Genomic DNA, 18,057 nt, shown 5'->3' with positions numbered 1-18,057 from the left:
AAGAACAAGTCAAGAACTGAGCAGAAAAATGGAAAAATAAGCCACTGCATGGTCAATAGTTGCATAATATAAGTGGAAAATCAGACATCACCAAGACCTGGCAATGGCTTAAGGATGGCAACTTGAAGAAAGAAATAGAGGGTCTACTATTGGCTGCACAAGAACAGGCACCAAGGACAAATGCAATAAGAGCAAAAGTAGAAAAATCCACCACAAACAGCCACCTTTGTAAAGAAGCAGATGAAACAGTGGACCACCTAATCAGCTGTTGTAAAAAGATCGCACAGACTGACTACAAACAAAGGCATGACAAGGTAGCAGGGATGATACACTGGAACATCTGCAAAAAATACAAGCTACCTGTAGCCAAACATTGGTGGGACCATAAAATTGAAGAAGTTGAAGAAAATGAAGATGCAAAAATATTATGGGACTTCCGACTACAAACAGACAAACATCTGACACACAATACACCAGATATAACTGTAGTCGAGAAGAAAGAAAAACAAGTCAAAATAATCGACATAGCAATACCAGGGGATAGTAGAAGAGAAGAAAAAGAAATAGAAAAAAATCACCAAATACAAAGATCTACAAATTGAAATTGAAAGACTGTAGCAGAAAAAGACCAAAATAATCCCAGTGGTTATTGGCACCCGAGGTGCAATTCCAAAACAACTTGAAGAACACCATAGGGGCCACAGAAATCACCATCAGCCAATTACAAAAAGCAACTTTATTGGGAATGGCCTATATTCTGTGACGATATCTATAACAAAAGCAACAATATTGAGAATAGAATTCAGCCATCCCAGGTCCTTGGGAAGGACTCGATGTCTGGATAAAACAAACCAGTCAATAACACCAGTCTGACTATGTAAACAACAACAACAATAATGATGATGAGAGGGAGGCTCGGCTGTTTTGCACTTGGGACAGGGCATTCTGTGTTGCTGCCCCCAGACTTTGGAATGCTCTCCCAGTGGCAATTCGTGCCTGGGACTCCATCACAGTTTCTAGAAAGCTGTTTAAATCTTGGCTTTTTATCCAGGCCTTTACATGATTGTTTTATTGCTGCTTCGGTGTGTTTTATTCATGTATAGATTTTATGTTTGTGTTTTATAGATTTTAAATTAGATTTGTTTTATATTTTTAGCTTAATGTTTTTATTGCCATTTTTAATGAAAGGCGATATATAAATTTAACAATAAATAAATAAAATTAAAATAAATAAAAGCTTAAATCTTGAATTTAGCATGGGAATATGAAGCAACTGCTTGCTTTTACTTTTAATACTATTTCACTATATGATCATCTGACTGTTTTTGCTTTTAACACTATTGATTTCACTATATGATCAACATTTGAATGGATATATTAAAATATATCCCTCGTTTAAACCTAAACAACCATTTTTTGGGAGATAAACATATGCTCCATTTGCTGTTCAATATCACAGTACGCTTTAAGATTGGACTGCGAGTAACTCACTCTTACTGAATTAGATTCCTCACAATCTGCACATAATCGTGAACACATGGTTTCAGGCTAACCTAATTTTCCAGTTTATGTTTGCCCAATAACGTAAATTTTGCCAGTGGTTGAAGAGCTATTTTTAAGTCAGAAGATATGCAGTTATTTCAGCCTGTAAGTTCGAAGAACACAAATGATATTTGGCTGATGGTGCATGCCACATTTCTAAGCCAAAAAAAATAAAATAAAATTATAATCCTCTACCCCACCCCATATACCCAACATCCTTATTTGTTTATTAAAGTGCATAATGGGAACCAGTCAGTTTGTAAGGACTGGCTTGATGGAAGTAATCTCTGATGGAACCGATGTGAAAAGGGCATTCATCTTTAATGGAGTTTAATACACCCAATAGGACATAATATAAAGCATCATTTCACAGTCTTGTGTCACAGTTTTTGTGTGAGCAGATTAATGACTTATGAGCTGCTGACTTATGCCCAAGTATATATCCTATTTTTGCATTAACCCAGAAGTGAATAAAGTGGGGACTATTCAGATGCATCTCAGTTCTGGATTCGTTAAGATTTCTCCCAAGGATAGTAGGACTGGACCCAAGTATTCCGCTCCAGGTTGATCTGAAGCTTGGAAGCTGGTGAAAACCTCCTGCTGCTCCTAATGCTGAGCAAGCTGCTACAATCAACCAAGAGGTATCAAAGTTTCAATGGAGTACCAGATTCAGTGCAATTTATTTATTTAAGTCATATCCCACCAAACACACAAGTTCACTTGGCAGCAAGAAAAACCCTAGCATAACAACACTTGTTTAAAAGTTTAACAATTGCAGTAATTACTAAGTAATTAGCAATAGCACTAGCAATAGCAATAGTACTTACATTTATATACCGCTCTATAGCCGGAGCTCTCTAAGCGGTTTACAATGATTTAGCATATTGCCCCCAACATTCTGGGTACTCATTTTACCGACCTCGGAAGGATGGAAGGCTCAGTCAACCCTGAGTCAAAATTAATCAGTCAGACCACCACCTGCAACCATTGACAGCCACCAGATGTTCAAAAAAACTTTTCAAAACCAAAAAGGCTTTCCTAGCCACCTAAAAGATTCCTGTGAACTGCTTCAATGGGTTTTTCTAAGCAGAAAGGACTGGTGCCATCACTGAGAAGGCCCTGCTCCTTGTCATTCTCTGTTGGGTCTTGGATGACAGTACCGTTCAGAGCAAGGTCTCCTCCAAAGACCTCTGGGAACAAGGTCTCCTCTGAAGACATGGGAACATGGGCTACTAGGGCTCCAAAAGAGTCCACACAAGTTCTCAAACACTGACAGGGAAATGGAAGCCTCCCCAACTGTGAAGCCTGGCACACCCACCTGAAATTGGCCACAGACATCCAAGCAAACTGGAGTTTCTGAGTGAAATCTCTATACTGTTACAGAGACAGCCTTTAGCTGGGTGATATGCAGATGGAGGGAAGCATCCTGAAATGCTTCTCTATCCCTAACCATAATGGATTACCCATGTAATCCATGTTATCATTAGGCTACTAACAACAATTTAAAATTAACAATACATCCCAAACCAGATTGGTACCTTGTATTTGGCTTCAAGTTTTCAATGGGCAAATTAGTGTTTCCTGCAGACTTGGTTGACCATTTGTTCCTGATGAAGTCATCGTATGAGGCACTGTAAACTAAATAGCCTGCCAAGGAAAACAGAACAAGAACATCAGACAATAAACTAGGCCTACTATCCAATGTAGCATCATAACAACCATCAGGACAACAAGTACTGTCAGCCCAGTGAAGCAGTTCCAACTGGAAATCATGGCTGCTGCTACAGGGCAATCAGAGGGGAGGGGAAATTCTGTCCTTACTAGAAACTGACATGAGGCAGCAGCAGAGGTGGTGGTGGGGAACCTCAGCCAGCAGTGTGCAAGTGCTTACTTGCAGACCCTTTCAACTGCCCTGCAGCAGTGACTGGCAGTTGCAAACCACTTGCTGGCGTTGGCTGACATCCTGCCTAACAAAGCACCAATGCAACAGCAGGTGGGGCACCAGTGTAGCTTCAGAAGAATTTCATACTAATGCTGCACTGATGCTAGAGTGTGGTGTGTGTGTGTGTGTGTGTGTGTGTGTGTGTGTGTGTGTGTGTGTGTACTTCTTCCCCTCTCCCTGTAAGCCCACTGTGTCACCTAAAAATATGTTCCTGAGGGCTCTGTGACCCTCAGGGACATATTTTTGGTTGTCAAAGAACATTTCCTGGGGAAGAGGAAGTCACTGAAAGCTATCCCCACTGCTGAGTCAGCAATGGAGCTGAGTACATTCAAATTTTCAGAAGCACCAGTGCTGTTTCCATTGCACTGGTTCTTCATTAGTCAGGATGTCAGACACTGACCATATGTAAAGGCATCAGCATTGAACATGTCCCAAAAGCATGGTGCAGCCTATTGCAAAGATCACCACATGGGTTCTAATCTCATACAAATTAGGTAAGAGATACCATTTGTTATCCATGGCAATGAAAATATGGGAAATGTTGCTGTTCTCCCCATCTTCTTGCTCTGAACTGGCATGCACTAAGATGCATGTAGTTTAATATAGTGCACAAAGTCAGGAAGAATTCCAACCTGGCAATCTTTCCTCCTTCCTCTGTTTAGATCAAAAGCCAAGAAAGCCCTTGTATTGCCAGCAGCCAGGAGGGAGCGGTGGGGGGAGGTTTCCTGGAAGAATGATATGCAGAATTGCTATACTCTGAGGCTATTCAAATGTGCGGAGGAAACAGGGCTAAGGGAGCCCAGCCCGGTTTCCCCCGCACATGTGAACCACCAGGAGCTGTGTGGCTCCCGGTGGTTAGCCCGCTTGATTGCTCCCCCCCCCAAACGAGGTTAGCAGAGCGAGTGCTCCACTAACCCCATTTAGTTTATTGTGAGTCACCACGGCATGGCTCTGTGCCACAACGACTCGCAAGTAGACCCCCGACCAGGAGGCAACAGCAAGCCTCTCGGCATCAGAGGTCTCCCCAGAATGCCCTGCACACTCATGCAAAGCATCCAGGGACTTCCAGGGGCCAAGTGGCCCCCGATCCCTGCCACCCCTACCAGCTTTGTGCCAGAGCCAGTAGTGTTGTGGGCAGCTGATTGGAGAGACCAGGGTGGACCCCCTCTCCCTGCCAAACCCTATTAGGTTCTACACACCGATCATGTGTAGAGCCTCTATGTCTTGCATTTCTGCTGGGATATTTACTATAGTTAACAACATTTTTGGGAAGAATTGTGCCTTATAATAATGCATCAGGCAGAAATCCATCCGGTGGAGCTATAGGAAGCCACTGTGGCTGGATTGGTGACCTCCTGATTTTCTGCCTGGACATTTAATATATAAGTGGTATTCTGGGGAAGCACTGTGCCTTATAAAGATGCATCAGGCAGAAATTCATCAGGGGCATCTCTAGCAAGTATAAGCACATGAAGCCTCATTTCTAAAGCCAGAATAATATACAAGACTGTACAAAGTCATTACAGTTTATACAGCGCACAAGTATAAGCACGAGCATGCTTTTTAGAGCATGAGTGAAGGTATTGTTTGGGGGAGGCTGTGTGTGTGGGAGGGGCAGTTAAAGAAAGGAACTTATTTATGAACAGTGTGTCATTTAAGCAATATGACATGTGGGGTCTTTGGGACACTTCAACAGCATTAAAATCCTATGCAATAAGCTAAATCTGGAAGAAAGAAACTTTGGGGAGGGGTTACTGGTGGCTATTTGGGGAACCACCATTTACAGCATTTAGGCTGTACAAGCTACTGAGGGACTTTCACAACATAATATGACATTGTGAGGTCATTTTGGAGAGTGCCACATACAGACCACTCATTGTGTACAAGTCAGATTGTGTCTCCTGGTAGATTTGCAAACTTCCATATCAATATGACATCTACCTGAAATATGCAGCTGGTAGCCAGAAGTGAAATATTTTGGCACTATTTGATGCTAAGCCCCTGCACTAAAAGCTAAGGAAGGAAGTATTACATTAAAAAACAAAAAGAATTGCAAAGTAGACATAACCTGCATATCTGGAAACACTGTTTAATGGTAAAAATATGTGGGCAAGGGAACGTGTGGGTTCTTTGGGGTTCGGGGAATCTGGGTGAATGATCATAACATTTTAAAACTGGGGAAAGCAGCCATTGCAGAGGATGGGGGTCCTAACAGCAACCTGAGCAAACATGGTCCAAAAAAGCATGGAATAACTAGTATTATTGTGCTGCGGGGCAATAATTCTCCTCAGTATATTTGGATCCTTCTTATGCTGGCCTCTACTATTAGGAGCCAGGTAGAGGCCAGTGAGGACTGCTCCAGGGGGATGGGGGTGGTGAGGGCAGTGGGTTATAATTTTGAAAAGAGGCAAACTCAGTCACCACCAGCACCTCGTCTTCTCCAGGAACTGGCAGTGGCCAGCTCAGTCTCCTGCAGGGAGGGTGCCCTGCCCTCACTGCTCAGCTAGCCTCCGTCCACACATTCTGCACTGCTCCCACAGGGTGTGTCCCAATTGCTGAGGCTGGTGGCGAGGAGGGAAAGGGTGGTGCCTGGGCATGGTGGTAGGGGTGGGGCAGCATCAGTGCTGGCTCCCATCTGGGGATGGAACTAGTATATAAATATCTGTTGTTGTAGTAGCAGCAATAATAAAGATAATGGGGCCAGGGCCAGTCTAAGACATTTTTCATTACTCAGACAGGCCCAGCATGCTTTTCCCTTTAAGAAAAACTTCTAGAACTGCTTTCTTATTCTTCAAGTGGATTTGGGCACTTCTAAGACTCCTATTCAGACATTACACTGCATGTCCATACAGGTGTCTGAACACTTGTATGCGATTTTGTGTGTACATGTGTTTGTTTTAAAAGTGAAACTGGGTAGTGGCCTCCTTAAATGCAGGGTACAGATAAGAAGTCTGCTAGGGATGGTTAGGATGATAGTTCATCTGCTGGCCCAACCAGGGGCATAGCAAGGTTGGAGTGGGCCCAGAGACAAGAGTTTAAAATTGTCCCCCCCTCACTGAAACTCAGACACCCAGGCGGGTGGGTGGCTGGGGGAGTCAGTCATGTGACTTGCCTCTGGGGGGGCACTCAAGGCAGTGGGCCCCAAGACAACTGTCTCCCCTTGCCCTACAATAGTTACGCCCCTGGGCCCAACCACATGCAATAAAGATGTATGCTACAAGTCACAGGGCTGCTAGTTCTGCTAATGGGAGGAGTCTACGTTCATACTGGGTTCAGACGGGAGAGCTTGGAGGAGAGGTGTGATGGCAGCATGGGAAAGCTCACACCACATTATAACTTCTTGCCTCAGTAGTGATTTCCACAATTTTGATTATGCACTAAAACACAATACCTGACAAGAGCTTCACCTGTTCATGTCCGGCAGGACATTCATGACTTAACAAAATACATGAATATGCTTTTCATTCAGCAAATCTAGATTAATCTGCTTTGAATGCAGTTTACATTCTGCATTGCATCTGCATAACATTATTTTCTCTTTGTCTGGCTTTGAACCAATGCACCTGGTGGCTTTCCTTGAACTTTTGAGTAAGGTGGAAATGATCAACACAGTAATCCAATACTAACTTGGATCGGCCCATTTTCAAAGGTGAGAAAAATGAAATAAGGAAGGGAGCCATGTGGACATTAATTTGGTAGTAAGTTTTAAAGCACGAATTAATAACTTTGGCTTTATGGAATGAAGGACAGGGATATCTGAGATTTCGTTTCAATATGACTTGTGCAAAGAACCTTCAGTACAAGATTAGGGGGAGCCTTTTCAAGCTTCTGAAAAATCCAAGCCTGAACCTGAAACATTAATTGCTGTTTCATTCAGCTGTTCCATAATTACTAGCAAAAAATTTGATCCCAAAGTCTTCTTTATGAAAAAAGAAGAATAAAGATTAGCTTTAAGAATAATACTGTATTTAGTGTTTTCATTCAGCCATTTCAGCCTGCAATCCTAAACTTATTGCTTTGGAAAACTCTGGTGGTAGGCAAAGAAATTGGCACAAGAAAGGTTATGGAGTAGAGAGAGTAAAATTATTCTCCCTCTCTCACAACACTAGAACCAGGGGTCATCCCATGAAAATGAAGGCCAGGAAATTTAGTGCCAACAAAAGGAAGTACTTTTGCACATAGCACATAATTAATCAACGGAATTATCTCTTCCATGGGATGTGAAGATGGCCACTAACTTGGATGGCTTTAAAGGGGGCTTATACAAATTCATAGAGGACAGGTCTAACAATGGCTACTAGTCTGGTGGCTATAGGCCACCTCCAGCTTCAGAGGCAAGGTGCCTCTAAATATCAGTTGCAGGGGAGCAAGAGTAAGAGAGAATAGGGGTATGCACAAACCCCTGCGGAACTGGTCCACCTGTCAAGATCTGGCCAGCTGCTAGGGAAGTTCACGAAGCAAGAGGAGCTGCTGAAATCGGATATGGCTTGGCTGAACACTGTCGCCAAGGAATGTTGACGAATGTTGATTCTCAGCAATGAGTAGGAGGCTGGAGATGTGATTTACAGAGCAAGCCGAGAGCTCCCAGCTGGTAGGAATTCAAGGCTTGTCAGCCCTCAGCAACAGGCGTTTGCTCCTCCTAACAGCCTCTAATTGCGTCCTACGCCTCGTGATCCTGCGCTGTTGTGGAGTCAGTGGTGTTTCATTGCATAGCTCTCCTTCGGATTGGTCCCTAATGCTTTCTGCTGACTCAGGTTGTTGTGCCTGCTCTAAATCATTAGTTGGATCTACCACAGCCGTTTCCTGAACGCTGACAGCCGGGCTCTGCCCCTCAGACACTCCTGAATCAGCAGGAAAGTTGACAGCTTCCCCTTCCTCCTCGCTGTCGGAGATCGAGGGCGTGACACCACCATGAACCGGGTCGGTTTGACAGTTCAATCAGGGACTCTACTGGCCTCCAGGAGAAGTGGGCTGGTCCACGATCAAACTGAACTTGTTCCGTGGACTGCTTCAAACCGGTTTGGCAGTTTGAGGGGCTATGCTTGCAAAGGGGAATCCTGACTTTAAAAGGCTTCCAAGGTGGGGGCAGTGAGAGGGCACCTTTAAAAGTAGAGGTAAGGTGCTTACCAGTCTGATGCTCTCCCCAGCAGTTTGCTTGCCCGCGCAGCATTGGGGTTCCAAAACTGACCTGGCCTCTGCACACAGAGGCCATTTGCGTGACCAGTTCAACCAAACCTGTCCATAGACTGGCAGTTTGGTTCAAATTTGTCCCAGATTTGAACCAAACTTCAAAAATCAATCCATGTACACCCCATCTGGTCGGCCATGTGTGAAACAGGGTGCTGAAGTAGATAGTAGGGATGTGTGAATCGATTCAGGTACAAAATGATTTGTACCCAAATCTAGCTGATTAGGGTGATTTGTAGACAGAACAAATCACCCGTGTGCTCAATTGCCCAGATTCAGGTACAAAACAAATCACCTGGATTCAGACCCGAAAAAATTCAGAGATTCACACCTCCATTTAGTGGCCACAGTGGGATGGGTGATATTTCCCAATGAGTGGAAGCTATCACCCATATTTCAGAGAAATTGGCCAAAGGGGTGATCTTTAACAATTTTTTGAAGTTTGCGCGTCTTTAAGCTTGTACCTATAGGAAATAATGGGGATTTCAGCAGCCACACAACTCTGTGTGAGTGACAGCAGGATGGCCCAGAGTGAGTTGTTGTGGGTGGTAGTGCTCAATGGGTGGAAGGAAGCTACCACCCAAATTTCAAAGAAATTGGCCAAAGGGGTGATTTTTAAATTGTGCACCAGAAGCTGCCATTAGCCTCAGGAGAGGAGTTTCCACTGGCACCAATACCTTCCTCTTTATATTTTCCTGGAATGCCATATGTGACAAATATTTTCCAAACATTATCCCCACTTTAAAAAAAAAAGTGTAGTAAGTTAGCATGCTCTGGGCAGAATTTACTTTTACAGTGGACAAAATGAATTTGCTTTGTGCAGATGGCATAAGATAAAACAACCATTAATAACTGATCCAACACTCATAGTGAAAAAGTTTGCAGTACCATACCTGTTACCATATCCCCTTGAATAGGTTTAGCCCAGTCTAAAATCACAAAGGAATGGCAGCCTTCTACAGCTACGATGGTGATGTTGTGAGGGGCCTTCTGAGGACGCATCTCTGTGTCTTTTAGGTTAATGGGGATGAGTTCATCCAGGCTTTGTACTTGGAAGTGTTCAAGTGCCTCTGTCAGTGAACAAGGAGCTGCTGGATCTTTGTTTATATAAGTCACATAAGGAGCTGGAAGAGATGCAGAAAGAGAATATTCAGCCTAAAAGTCTGTGTAGATAGATGGATTATTAAGGAGAAAAAATCCTGACATTTCAACAAAATTTCCACAGTGTATTGAAATTGCAAACCAAATAGAGTATACATTTGTTTTTCAAACCTTGCAAATTAGACATTCATTTCCTGGACTTAGAACTTGTATATTTTCCTACTATTTGCTAAAATTTTGAAGTCTGTAAACTGATGCCATCTGGAAAGCTCCAAGAAGTGGTATTAAAATTCACATAAAAACCTAGTGCTGTGGAAACAGCTAGCACAACAAATATTCATTGTGACTTGGTCTGAGGCATGGTCTGAGGCTGTAAACAAATGGAGAACTACAAGGAACTGGTACATATTAGTGTATGTTCATGAATCTCAGAAGCAGGTCTTGGCTAATCCAGGATTTACATTGTGCACTACAGGATTGGCAACTATTGGCCATTGAGCTAATTCTGGTCCTTTTAGGAACACTGCAGGACTAGACCTCAGTTGCTAACTTAGAGGACGTATGGGTATATGCAATGGTTGTATCCACATTGTATTTCTTTTTTATAACAATAAGAACTTCACTCAAACGTAGCTGAAGAATTAAGCGGCAAATATGTTATCTCAAAAGGATATCTTAATGTTGAAAAGTGTTTTTTTTCTGCTAGTTGCTGGAAATGTTTGTTCACTTACAGTTAATAGAATCCACTAGAAGGATAATTTCTTCCCTCTTTCCCCCTGAATGCCATGAACTGTTTATAAGAACAACTGTCTATAGTTTATCTTGTTAACTTGCATGCCCTCCAGGGAGTTATTTCCAGCACGTCATCTATTTAACTTTGGACACTTCAAGCCCTTTTCTAATTCCAAATGACTGAGAGACACTGTCAGTGAAAGGAGAGGAAAGCTATTCAACTGACATAAATGAGTTGGACATCTAGTCATAGGTCTTGACTGCAAAAAAGCACTGCACTGGAATTAAAAGCAAGAGAGATTATGATCTCTCTCAAGGAGTGGACATTTCACAGCATTATTTCTCCCATCCCAGAGCCTTCTGCAGTCACCTCTGCCCCTGGAAAGAGCCAGGAGCTGCCAGCTGTCCAGGTGAGATGCCCTGCCTCCTAAGGACAAAATCATCTAGTGCTTTATTTTTGTAAGCTGCCTTGAGAGCCCTTTGAAGGGCTAAAGGTGGGACAGAAAAACCTCTTAATAAAAAATTCTGGATTTGGGAGAGGACACTTTACATCATCATTTCCTCAGTAATTCTTAGACAGCACTGCCTAGGAAAAAAAAATCTTATGTTAACTGTGTGTTAATTTTCTCTTATAATGAGTTGCCTTAGAGACTAGGTATAAGCCAGGAAATGGGACATAAATAAAGTCCAGGTGACCACAGCAAGCGCCACACAGCCAGCCTAGGTGGAAGCCAGGGATAACCACACACTGACATGCAGCAGCAAGTCACGGCTATTCCTGCTTCTCTATCTTAGCTAATATTGTGGTTAGCCCTGTAGTGAACTGGTTTCTGAATTCAGTCATCTGTTAGCTACTCCCAATAAGTCACTGCATGAGGGAAAATAATTAGAATAAAATGCCTTCTTGCTGTTGAATGTGGCTTAATATTAGGGCTGTGCCAAAAGAAAGGGACCTGTCAGCATTGAAAATCCCTTTTTTCAGATTGCTGTGAAAGGGGGGGGGATGTTAGAACAATCCTTGATTGGCTAGGATTGTTCATGTGACAAGCAGAGAACACATTGTCCTTACTTTTAATGGATTCAACTGCCTTAGTGATGGCAGCTCATGGCCAAATCTGACTGGCTACATTAAGTCAATACACCATAATGTCAGTAAGTGTTCCCTGAAGTAGGCATGTGCACAAATAGTTTCGGCACCTCTAATTCGAGTTGCGGCAGCCAAAATGTTTCGGTGAGAGGCAAGTGGTAGCTTTAAGGTGCAGGTACGCAGGTCCTTTACCTGCTCCTCCACTGCCCACCACCATTCCAGTCGTGGTGCTGTGTTGCCAAAAAGAACGTGTGTGGCTGGTTCCTTGTTCCCAGCAGCCTGCGTGTGGCAGCGGCACACGCTGAGGCTTATGTTAGCCCTTTCTTCCAGCATATTACATCTTAGGTTGTGGAGTCTATTGTCAAGTTTGCCTAAACAGATCCTGATTTTACTACAGGAAAAGTCACTTTTGAGAACAGATAAGCAGTCCACAGGAAGCACGTTGCACACGTGCCAGGGTCTATCTTTTGCACATAACACATAACTTGCCCAGATAGCTTTATGTAGAAGACATGTAAGAAACCTTAGAAGCAAGAAGCAGGGAAAGTGGTACCCTAATAAAAATGTACTGGTTCAAACACAATGCCCAATGCATTTCAATAGAATTTCAATAGAAGCTTCCTAAGGGAAGATAATTACATGTCCTCCTATTTCAAAATGTGCTTCCTGGGAGTTTTTTCTCACACAGGATAGGAGGAATTTTCTTTGTGGCTGAGAACTCCAACAATTGTCATCTACTACTTTTCATTCTCCTGTCCCCCTTTCCTTCTTGTGGAATGGAGCCTTAACCCAGAGATGAGTCTTGTCCTGACCACAGTCACACAAAAATATTATTTATTGGTTTTGTTTTTTAAATGACTGTTTTCTTTGTAGGCCTAAAGTAGAGATGCAGAGTGCTTCATTCCCCATCATATAGTGAACTTTAATGAAAAATATGCATTGTTTCATCAAAGAGGAAATCAGCTGTTAACAATTATATCAAGATGCAGAGTGCTGTGCACTTAAATTAGTATTTGTGGTTCTGTGTTTTCCTTCTCTCTCTCTTTTATGTGTTGGGTTTGAGTTAAGAAAATAAAGAAATTCAGTACATTCCTTCTTCACTTCTCTATTACCAAGTGGTAGACTTTTAGAACAGAGGCGCAGCCATAAAAGACTATTAAAGTCACTGGCCCATTTGAAATGGGAACAGCTTCAAAAGAGGGAAAGTGTGGGTGAAAACATGTGATGTTAGAAGCATCACTAATCCTTCCAGCTTCCTTTTGTACAGTAAAATAGCGGGGGGGGGGAGTCATTTTCAAGATTGCTGTGTGTGGGGAGAATACTTAACCCCTTCCCTCCTCACTGCATTCCCAATGAAAATAAAAACCCTGAAGCAACCATTAGTCCCAGGAGGGAAGATCCTATTGATGATGGTTATGGGAACTTCCCTCTGGGTGTTAATAGTTTTGGGGACAGGGGGTAATTTTCATTGGGATAGGTAATTTTCATCACATGCTTCATGATGCTGATCACCCCCAACTCCCATCCCCACCGCTAGAGACTGCAAAGGATTAAGGACCCTTCTAGCATCATGTTTGCTTTGTTGTCAGAGCAACAGCAGGAATGGTAAAACAATTGACATCCCTCTTCCTGCATAGACCAGCTCTCATCACAGAAACCCTACAAACTCAATGGTAGTTTCTGCATTTTCTACAAGGATAATTATCTATTCTTTTTTTTAAAAAAATCCCTCTACCGGCCTATGTGATTTCCAAGTGGCTCTCAATGCACCATTCAAGGAAGAATCTGCCGCTGATATTTGCTACACAGTGGGCCTCATCTTTTTTTAAAACAACAACAACAGAGGGCTCATGTCTCCCTTTCCTGCTGATTTCTCTTTCAAGCTGTGTACAGAATTGGGCGTGCTGTCAAGCAAATATCCTGGTTTGATCCGCCTCCCACCACTACCATATTTTGTAGTTTTTAGAAAGGACACAATGTAAGAGAGAAAATATTTTGCAGGGCAATGAGAGACAATTCTCACCCAGGCTATCACATTTCTGGTGGGATCCACTGGTAACAGACAGGCCAGTTTCACACATAACACAGAACCTACTTGTAAAACTAGTAACTGACCATCTGAGCCCACATGAAGGCAGGAACCTGAGGTTCACTCTGGGCATCAAACTGAGATGTGTACCCATGATTTGAAATTGGCTGGCCAAATAAAGTGCTGTTCCCACTAATGTGTGTTCTATGTCAGAACTCATGATCTTCATTCCAGGCGAGCTCACCCCTTTTATAGTTGGGACCAAGGCTGCGAGGTGGCTGGCACAGGGAATACTTGCCAGTCAAAGGGCAGTGCAGTGCAAGGCAGGCTGAGATAGCGTCCAGGGCCTTGCTGGGAGGCACAGACAGGAGGCATTACCTCTGGCTCGGCTCAGCTACTTTCAACAAACAGATGTGTGACTGTCCCCATTATGTGTGAACCCAGCCATAGTGATTCCTTTAATCTGACGGTTTTCCATTTAGTTGTACACCTGCTAACCTTTACCTCTGTTCCTTCCACCCCCACCCTCATGTTGGTATTGCCATGCTGACTTTTTGGGCTTAACATTCATCAGAAAGCCAGGGTTGGCTGCAAGTTGCAGTCACTCAGCAGCAAACCTGGGTTTGCTACCACATACCACATGGAATGTTCTCTCAACAGGAAAGAGAGTGGTTTCAGTTTGCATCAACTACCATTACAGGGCTGCTCAGCAAAGCTGAATGTAAGAGAGTCTTGATCATTCTTGCTATATTACTGGAGAGGCACTACAAAAGCAGACATAAATACTTTGCTCAGGGTGAAGACCCTGTTATGCTAGGGGAATATTCAAGTAACCACAGGGTCAGTTTTAGCAATTGCCCTTCAATGAGCTATTTAATAATAAGAAATGCCAAAATTCTGCAGGGATGGTTGGAGTCATATGGTCAAACTTGCCATCAATTTTACTTACATAATTATTCTTGAGCATGCAGGTGTCCATGGTCATTTGGACAAAATATCATGTTGATCGGGAGCATATTTTTCTTTAGCAGTTTGTGATCATGGCTGTATATCTATTTTTTAAATGCTTCTGCAGCAATCACAGAAATAAAGCTGTGAGTACTACATACAGAAGGTTGCCGGTTCAAATCCCCACTGGTATGTTTCCCAGACTATGTGAAACACCTATATCGGGCAGCAGCGATATAGGAAGACGCTGAAAGGCATCATCTCATACCGCAGGGGAGGAGGTAATGGTAAACCCCTCCTGTATTCTACCAAAGACAACCGCAGAGCTCTGTGGTCACCACGAGTCGAAATCGAAATGGATTTGGCGGCACACACTTTACTTCACATAACACACAGCAATGCAAATCCGAATTGATTCAAACAGTCATGTACATCGGGCCAAACGAGACAAGATGACAGAAATCCCATGACAGGCTTATGCATTTTTCCCATAACAAAAAGCAGATGGGAGTGTGGAGGGTGGAGTGTAGTTCAGATTGGGACCACAGAATGTCCGAGGGAATTTAGCCCTTTCTCCCATGCTATTTTCTCAATAGAGATTGCCCTCCCAAGCTGCTAGTTGCCTCATGTGGCAATACATAAAGGAGCCATACTGGGTACCTGGCATGTTTTATTCTGCTGGACAAACAGTGACCCTAACTGTGGAAGTGGGGCAATTTCTATTTGGAAAATGATACAGCAGGAAATGTTTAACATGTCCTCCCCCATGGTGTAGCCCCAGTCCAAATCCAGCTACTTACAGTTGTAGGGGGAAAGGGCAGGAGATTCATATACAGATTTCCTGTTTGATCTTCAGAGAATCTTCATGTGGGGTGGGGGGAAACAGCCACAAATGGCCATGTGAATCAGTCTTAAAAAATAAATAAATCTGGGGAACTATAATAATACAATGGAGAATGAATATACTAGTTAATCTGTTACTACTTGAAAGAAGCAAGTTTTGAACATACCGGTAAATCGTTTCTTTCCAGCATCATCATATTCTGACAGAGGATCGGAGCCAGCAACACTAAACTCAGGAAAGGTGATTTCAGACTGTGCTTCCGTGGTAGTGGTGGTGGTAGTAGTAGTAGTAGTAGTAGTAGTGGAGGGAGGCAAAGTAGTCTCAAAAAACTCATAATCTAGACAAGAGAGGAGATGGAATCTTAATATGGTATTTAGCAGTTTATTCTAGTGCCATATAAGGGCCAAGCAAGACATGATGTCATTGGCCCTTGCTTCTTCATTTTGTAACTTAAATAGAACTCACGTGGGCCCCAATCAGGTTTGGTCCCATGGCAAGGGCTTTTAAAAAAAACCTTAACCCCTGTACAACAACACTGATAAAAATACTCCTATCCCTCCATAGCTGCTATTATCCACCTAAGGAAGTGGACAAACTGCTTCGGACTGTGCGCCCTACAACCTGTTCTCTTGACCCCTTGCCCAACTTGGCTTATCTCATTTGGTAATCATATTATCAGAGAGGGACTGGTAAATATTATAAATGCTTCTCTGAGGGAAGGCAGGATTCCTCCATGCCTTAAGGAAGCTATTATTAGACCACTCTTGAAGAAAGCTATTCTGGATCCCTCAGAGTTAGCTAATTATAGACCTGTTCTAAGTTTCCATGGTTGGGCAAGGTGGTTGAATGGGTGGTGGCCTCTCAGCTCCAGGCAGTTTTGGATGATGCAGATTATCTAGATCAGTGATTCTCAAACTTGGGTCCTCAGGTGTTATTGGACTTCAACTCCCATAATCCCCAACCAAAGGCCACTGAGGCTGGGGATTATGGGAGTTGAAGTCCAATAACACCTGAGGACCCAAGCTTGAGAATCCCTAATCTAGATCCATTTCAAACTGGCTTTTGTGTGGGCTATGGGGTTGAGACTGCTTTGGTTGGCCTGATGGATGATCTCCAACCAGCTATCGACAGAGGGAGTGTGACTCTGCTGATACTTTTGGATCTCTCTGTGGCTTTCAATACCATCGGCCATGGTATCCTTCTGGTCCACCTGAGGGAGGTGGGATTGGGTGGCACTTTTTTACACTGGTTCTGCTCCTACCTCTCTGATAGATTCCAGATGGTGTCACTTGGAGACTATTGTTCTGTAAAGCGAGAACTGAAGTGTGGAGTTCCACAAAGCTCCAAACCATCTCCAATGCTTTTTAACATCTACATGTAACGACTGGGAGAGATCATCAGGAGGTTTGGTGCAGGGTGTTATCAATATGCTACTGACACCTAGATCTCCTTCTCCATGTTGACCTCATCAGGAAATGGCATATTTTCCCTAAATGCCTGCCTGGAGGCATTAATGTGCTGGCTGAGGGATAACAAACTGAAGATGAATCCAAATAAGATGGAGGTGCTTACAGTGGGGGGTCGTGACCCAAGAGATGATTTAGATCTGCCTGTTCTGGATGGGGTTACACTCCCCTCTGAGAGATCAGATACGTAGCCTGGGAGTACTTCTGGATCCACACCTCTCCTTGGTTTCTCAGGTTGAGGCAGTGGCCAGGAGTGCTTTTTATCAGCTTCGGCTGATATGTCAGCTACGTCCATTTCTAGAGGTAAATGACCTTAAAACAGTGGTACATATGCTGGTAATCTCCAGATTTGACTGCTGTAATGCACTCTATGTGGGGCAGCCTTTGTACGTAGTCCAGAAACTACAATTGGTACAGAATGCGGCAGCCAGATTGGTCTCTGGAACAACACGAAGGGATCATTTAACACCGGTTTTGAAAGAACTGCACTGGCTGCCAATATGTTTCCAGGTGAAAAACAAAGTGCTGGTCCTATAAAGCCCTTAACAGGTTGGGTCCAGGCTATTTAAGAGAGCGCCTGCTTTGTCATGACCCCTCCCGCCTGTTACAATCTTCTGGAGAGGTCTGCTGGCGTCTCAGGACTGGGCTTTCTCTGTGGCTGCCCCAGGGCTTTGGAATATGCTCACTGTTGAAGTAAGAGCATCTCCTTCTCTGTTTATTTTCAGGAAGACCCTCAAGAGACTCTCCTGTTCTCACAAGCTTTTAATTAGAATTTTAATAATTTTAATAATTTATTTTAATAACTGTTTTTATTGTGTCATGTATTTTAATCTGTGTTGATTTTTAAAATTTAAAATATTGTACACCGCCTTGAGATGTATATATCAGGCAGTATAAAATATGATAGATAGATAGATAGATAGATAGATAGATAGATAGACAGACAGACAGACAGACAGACAGATGAATATTAGCTCTGGGAGGGACGCTGGCATTGACACCAATGGCAGGTTCCCTTACAGAGCAAATTGCAGTTACAGGCATTTTCATCAGGACCACAGTGTAAAGGGCGGGGGGCGGTTAAATTCCCCCTCCTCGTGTACTGTGCTCCTGATCAGCAACCTGATCAGGTGGCTATTTACAGTTACAAAAACTGAACATACAAGGGCCAATGACACA

General features: G+C 43.2%; 1 protein-coding gene across 4 annotated transcripts in view; it reads right to left on the bottom strand.

The window, feature by feature from the left end:
- FNDC1 (fibronectin type III domain containing 1) overlaps nt 1-18,057 on the bottom strand; it is a 145,910-nt gene that overhangs the window by 39,367 nt on the left and 88,486 nt on the right. For 3 of the 4 annotated variants that reach the window (XM_053294409.1, XM_053294427.1, XM_053294419.1), the window contains exons 13-15: nt 15,579-15,749; nt 9,565-9,795; nt 3,081-3,189 (exon numbers count right to left, since the gene is read on the bottom strand). In XM_053294409.1, coding sequence (XP_053150384.1) covers nt 3,081-3,189; nt 9,565-9,795; nt 15,579-15,749 — 511 coding nt within the window. Of the gene's footprint in view, nt 1-3,080; nt 3,190-9,564; nt 9,796-15,578; nt 15,750-18,057 lie in introns of those variants that run through there. The other variant, XR_008315833.1, reaches the window with a different exon arrangement.

This window comes from Hemicordylus capensis, chromosome 1 (assembly GCF_027244095.1).
Source record: "Hemicordylus capensis ecotype Gifberg chromosome 1, rHemCap1.1.pri, whole genome shotgun sequence".
NCBI classification, from domain to species: domain Eukaryota; kingdom Metazoa; phylum Chordata; class Lepidosauria; order Squamata; family Cordylidae; genus Hemicordylus; species Hemicordylus capensis.
This window is presented reverse-complemented; position numbering and strand designations above follow the sequence as displayed.